Consider the following 6,851-nt stretch of genomic DNA (forward strand, 5'->3'; position numbering starts at 1 on the left):
AAAGAATGGGTGATGACTAGATAAAATTGTTTATCCCAAAGATAAAGAGGCTCTGAAGAGAAACTAAAGAACTATCCTAATATTAATAAGACACATGAAATTTAGTACTCAAAATTTATGAAATCTATTTTGTGTTCTGGGTAGCTGAGTTGTCATTTTAAGTGAGGTTTTATCTTCTTATATAAAAAAATAAGCACTAAGCTTGGAAAATATATATATATACAGGTAAAGATGCAGATTTACTGGCCAACCACCAAGAAAAGACATCAATAACACAGTGGACATACAAGCAAAGAGTGAGAAACTAACACCTCTATAGCTGAAATGTACACCCTTTTCTAGAAACACTGCCACATCAGCTAATGGTTTCTGAGAGACAGGTTTATCATCTGCCTTTTTCTAGGTAACTGAAGAAAGTTAAAAGAAAGACATCTAATGAATGCCATACAGTCCATTAAAGTTTTAGTTTAAGGTATTTGGCAAATTTGATTTAACAAGTTAGTGAAAATAAAATTTTAAAGTGTTATTCTATAGGCAGTCCTCGGGTTACGTCAGAGTCGACATACCTCGTTTTGTGGTTACGTTGCCATCTCCCATTTATTTATAAAAAAAAAAAAAAGAAGTCCCGTCATTTCGACGTATGTACATATGTGCTTTATGTTTTTTATTTACCACAAGTAAAGGTCAGGAATTGTAATCTTTCTTTTAAATTTTTTTACTGTTTCATTTCATTACTGCTGTGTATGTACCTCATGTGAGTGACAGAAGGTGGGTTCCTTCTGACTTACGGTGAAAATTGACGTCGTGCCATAGGAATAGATCTCTGACGTAACCCGAGGACCTACTGTATTTAAATCTAGACCATAAATTAGTGCAAAATGATTAAATTCAGGTCCAGAATTTCAATAAAAATATATAGAAATGCAAAGTAATGAATAATATACCAAGAAGCTACATAATATAATTAACAGGCTCCTACATATCCTTGGGCAGTCTATCCCAAAAAAAAATTACTGTTAACATCTACAACTTCATTAACTTGCTTCAGTGATTAACTTCCTACAGTCATTGTAAATGTTCATGACAGGACTCTTTTCCCTGGGGAGTGAGGGCCAAGCTACCACCACCAATGCTCCTATAATAAGTAAAGAAAAAAAACCTCAGATACAGAAGTTAAAATAACTTCAATTTCATCAATACTAGCATCTTAGATCAGATACAGAAAGTAGAATGAAACTGCCCTGAAAACAGATGCCTGCAGATGAACAACAAACATGGTGCTCTGCTGCAAATGTCATTTAATAATTAGAGCTACTTACAGACTTCCAAATTTAACAGTCTGAACCAAACAATGAACTAAAAAAGGAAGGTTAAATATATTATTCACATCAAACATTCCAAAGTTCACTAATATAAATGATTAATAAGGATACATATTTAATAAGTAATTTAAAATCTGCTGATGGACACAGACAGCATTTCTTAAATATTTAGTTTAATCAAAGTAGAGTGATAAAGGATAGTGCCTATTTTCTTGTCTTAGTAATCCAAATGTACTATTTGGGGGAGGGTGATCTAAAAATCAAAACAGTATGTGCTATATAGGTAAACCTTAGCAAGAGAAGGATAGTAAAAATAATTTAAAAAATTAAAACTTTCTAAAAATAATCATCTTATTGAAGGCAAAAGATTCAAACATAGCAGGCACATTGGTAAGATCAGAAAACGGAAGGTGAGATAACACTGCTATGCTGAAAAACAAAGTCATTTAAAATAAAAATCTTTAAACTAGAATCTAAATTATTTAAATTCTAAATCAAAGTATAAAAGCAAAAACATTGTTTTAAATATTAGGAAAAAAGTTTAAAACACTCAAGACAAAAACTTCTTCTTTAAAAGAACTGATTCCTGTTTGCTGAGTTTCTCACTAAATCCTCCATTAAGCAGCATTAACAACAGTTTACTAAGCTGAATAACAAAAACGTACCATTCCAAACAAGTTTACTAGCCTCCTCAAAACAACAAAAATTACTCTTCTTTTTCATGAGAAAAGATGCATACCACTTCTCTTCACAGGACTTCTGATTCTGCTACAGCCACTAATTTGTACCTGTCTAATCAATTCATGGCTTTAAGATTTGACCAAAAATAATTCTTATGATTTCAATTCTAAAATTTACCATTTTCTTCTCCTGATGTTTTTCGCTGATCTTCAGGTGAAACATGGACTAGCTGCAGAATGAGAGGTCTCCGGGTGACAATACCAGTGCCTCTGGGAAGCAGGTCCCTCCCCACTAGGCTCTCTAGCACTGAGCTCTTTCCACTGCTCTGAAAACAGAATACACAAGAGCAAAATGAGTTCCGTAACAGGTTTTTTTATAACTCAATGAGACTATATAAACACAGCAGCACACACAAAATTATTTTAAAGAAAAAAATGATTGCAAAGACTTTTAAATGAAAATTGTAACATTTTCTATTATATGATGTTTATTTCTTTAAAATAAAAAATACAAAAAGAATAAAGTCTCACTCCCCCATAATTTTCCTACCTTTCTGACAGACTCCCAAATATTGGTATAAATAAAATTATGTCCATAATATGTAGATATTTTACTTTAAAAGGGGTAGTACTATATGTATTTTTATCTAACCTGCTTATATTTTAATATAATAATCAGGGATATCATTTTGTATCAATATATTAACTACTGTGTTTAACAGTTAAATATATTCTACTTATATAAAACCAAACCCCAACTGATGGACATTTAAATGGTTTTTGCTACTACTAACCATGCTGCAAAGTATATGCTTTGTACATATAACCTTACTCACTTCTCCTATTACCTCATTAAATTTATTTCATTTAATGAAATTGCTGTGATTAAATATCATTTTGAGCAATCACAGATATTGCCAGGCTGCACACACGATGGCAGGCACCAAGCTATATTTTCCATTAAATTTGTTACATCCTCATCAGAACTGAGCATTATCTTTGCTACTTTGATAGATGAACACTGACAGCTTATTTAAATTTGCGTTACTTCATTATTCAAGTCAAGCATCATTTTGTGAAGGGATTTCTGTATTTCTCCTTCAGTGATTTGCTTATTCAAATGCTGGCATTTTATCTGTTTTTTATTAGTTTTACAAAGCTCTTTAGCCACATAAGTATTCCAGTTTTTATTGTTTTTAATATTTCCCCCAACTTATTTTGAAAATTTCAAAGCCACAAAGAAGTTGCAAGATAAAAAGCAGTGAATACCATATACCTTAACAAAGATGCACTAATTATGAACATTTTGACACACTTACTTTGTCTCTTCTTATTTGCAAACACATACATTTTTCTTTTGCTGTCCCCTTTGACAGTTACATATATCATGACACTTTATCCCTAAATATTGAAGCATATCTCTTAAGAACAAGGGCATTCTTCTATATAACCACAATTGAATGATTACACTCAGAAAACAACATAGATGCAACACATCAGGTCCTTGAATAATGTAGTTTCGTTAAACAGCATTTCATTATAACATTGATGAGATAACACAGGAACTTACTCTTGTTTATATCAATTAGCCTATGGTAAAGTTGGTTTCATTATGTCATTTTCTTAACATCGAAGAACCTATAAAGGACATTGAGAACTTACTGTTCTAATAAACCAGTGGTTCTCAATCTTCCTAAGACCGCGACCCTTTAATATAGTTCCTCATGTTGTGGTGACCCCCAATTTCATTGTTACAAATTGAACATAATTAAAGCATAGTGATTAAGAACAAAAACAATATGTAATTATATGTGTGTTTTCCGATGGTCTTAGGTAACCCCTGTGAAAGGGTTGTTCGACCCGCAAAGGGGTCGCAACCCATAGGTTGAGAACCGCTGTAAACGGCAGAAAATCAAACACTACATAAACCCTGTGTATTATACATTTAAACGTTAATGTTTTCTGTTTTTCTTAACTTTGCAATTAATGTTTTTCTGTACTGTATATTTTCTTAGTAGCCAAAAGTAGTATATCTTTTAATTTCATACTTTCTACAAACGCAAGATCCTAAAGTTATCTACTGTATCAGAAAGGGTCTACGGAAAGCAGATGGCGCACTTAAGTCACTTAGGGAGGGATATTTACAAGCGGACTATTTACAAAGCTGTCAATAAGGCTTAGGAGATCACGAAGTACAAAACCCAGGCTGGTAACAAAGGCAGCCCCCTTGGACGGAAAGGACTTTCAGAAGAGGGAGAGCCAGACTATGGAACCTACACACAGGAATGAGCCAGGGGAATAAATACCCAAACTTTAGTCTCTTTCTTTCTCCAATTCTTGCCAGGGCTCTCCATTTCCAAATCCAAGCGGAAGCCAGAGGACATAGGGGCCCGTTCATGTTGTCCAGAAAAGTCTCACATGAGAGAAAACAGGACATAGAGGTCCAATATTGAAGATTATGTAGCATAACTAATATTGCTACGTTTTGGTACCCAGGTTTACCCCTCTCATTAAGTAAAATGGTGCTTTCCATCACTTTTTTTCTGTACTCTGAAATAACTTAAACAACATGGAAATGTCCTGTTCTTTATGTTTGATAAACCTGTACATAAAAATCATCTAATTCTCCTGGACTTTTAAAGTTATGGACTTAACTGCTTAGAAATGGTTAGAAATTATTCATTTTTCTTATTTCTAATATTTTGTCTTTATGTTTGTTTTTTCTCCAACCAAATTTTTCAAATGACCATTAAACTGATTTAGTCAAATCTGTATTTTACTGATTTCACTTTGTAATTTTTTTATGGCTTAGGTGCATTTTATTCGGTTTTTTTATTTTGTAAATTTTTAATACTGTTAATTTCCTCCTCCCCTTCCCCTCTCCTCCCTTCCTCCCCCCTTTACCTCCTCCTCCTCCTTCTTCTGGGGTAGATATATTATTTATCTATTATCCTTTTATAAAATTGCAGGAGTTAAATGTTTAGCTTATTTCTCTATCTGAGCTACCAACACTTGCCCCACCCACCATATATCACACATCCCCCAATCTGAGTTGTCTCTATCCTCTGTCTTCTATTCTGATATGGTGATTCTCAAGGACACAGTTTATGACAGAATTAGAATGACACAATTACTCATTTGCTTTTTATTTCACATTACACAGTCTCCAAATAATACCAATATTATCACTGCCAATATGATTACTGAAAATAGTTTTTTAACTGTTTTGAATATGATCTCTCCATTTTCCTTCCCACCTCTTTACAAACCATACCTTTTTTTTTTAACCCTAATTTCATCTTGGTTGTCTAACTATATGTGCAATTCTAACAATCAGTCCTTATGTTAATGTCTCTCTAAGTTATTTTGATTCCCTGAACCTTGTTCTCTAGTAGGTTTCTCAGGAAAGGATGATGGAAACAAAAGTTTTACCATACTAATAACAGTTTGTGATTTTTACACTTAAAATTCAGTTTGGATATATGTAAAATCTTGGGCTCATGTTTCTTGAGTATCTTAAATATGGAATTCCATATTAAATTAGGTCCTCTCATAAATTCTCTCATAATATGTCTTCTCTCATAAACTGTTACTGTATAAAAGTATAATAATCTGATTTTCCTTCCCTAATGCCTAAATGTGTGTGACTTATGCCTAAATGTCTGATTTTTATTTTTCCTTTAATGTCTAATAATTTTACTAGACTGTGTTTGTGCTGGTCTTTATCTCACAAAGAATACTTTTTAAAGTTCTCTCCTGAATTCTGCATTGACTGCATTTTGTTATTCCGATTATCTCCTCCTTTATGGCTACTGATTTTCAGTTGTACATTTTTCTGTATCTACATACTGGATTTTTTAATGATGGGTTGTTATGGACTGAATTATATTACTCCAGACTTCATATACTAAAGCCCTATCAACCCTCTCCCCTCAGAATGTGTAGCTCAAAATGTTTTTAAAGACAGGGCCTTTAAAGAGGTGATTAGGTTAAAAAAATGCCATTATGATAGGTCCTAATCCAATCTGACAGATGTCCTTACCAAAGAGGAAATTTGGACAAACATAGGACACAGCAAGAAGGTGGCCATTTGCAAGCAAAAGAGAGAGGCCTCAGAAGAAACTGGACCTGCCAACACCTTGATGTTGAACTTCTAGCCTTCAAAACGGTAAGAAAATAAATTTCTGTTACTTAAGCTACCCAGTTTGTGTGGTATTTTTTTATGGCAGCCCTGACAAATGAACACAGGGTTTACAAACTCAATTACCCACACAAGCAATTTTTAAACATTAGCAAGTAATACATTTTATAAAATATCTATCCTATCTAATAAAAGAGAAACATGGTAATTGGCGTACGACCGCTACCCTTCCCATTGGCTAATCAGGGAGATATGCAAATTAACTGCCAGCCAAGATGGCCGCTGGCAGCCAGGCAGCTTGAAATTAACAATGAGGCTTGCTTGCTTCAGTGACGGAGGAAACCAAATTTCCCCGCCTGCCTTGCAGGCCTCTGAGCCTGCAGTTTGAAACATTTTAACAAATATGGAAGCGAAAAAAAAACCCAGAAACCAGCTTCCAGCCACCTGGGATCTCAGAGCTGGAATCAGAGCTGAAGTTGATACAGAGTTTCGACCATAACACCGAAACAAACCAGATACCTGCTTTCAGAAGCAGAAGCCTCAGAGCTGGAGCCAGGCTAAAGCTGGCCCAGAATAAAAAAGAAAAAAGAAAAAAAGGAGCAGTTGGGAGTTTCAGTCACCCGCCAGCCTGAAAACGGCCCTCAGCCCCTCACCCAGACTGTCCAGGCACCCCAGTGGGGACCCTCACCCTGAAGGGTGTGAGAGGCA

At 34.4% G+C, this 6,851-nt stretch overlaps 1 protein-coding gene across 1 annotated transcript in view; it reads right to left on the reverse strand.

Annotated features, from left to right (window-relative positions):
- DNM1L (dynamin 1-like) overlaps positions 1-6,851 on the reverse strand; it is a 54,339-nt gene that overhangs the window by 27,919 nt on the left and 19,569 nt on the right. Inside the window, exon 2 of the mRNA XM_015566630.1 lies at positions 2,181-2,328. Coding sequence (XP_015422116.1) covers positions 2,181-2,328 — 148 coding nt within the window. The remainder of the gene's footprint in view (positions 1-2,180; positions 2,329-6,851) is intronic.

Source organism: Myotis davidii, unplaced genomic scaffold, assembly GCF_000327345.1.
Source record: "Myotis davidii unplaced genomic scaffold, ASM32734v1 scaffold902, whole genome shotgun sequence".
NCBI classification, from domain to species: Eukaryota; Metazoa; Chordata; class Mammalia; order Chiroptera; family Vespertilionidae; genus Myotis; species Myotis davidii.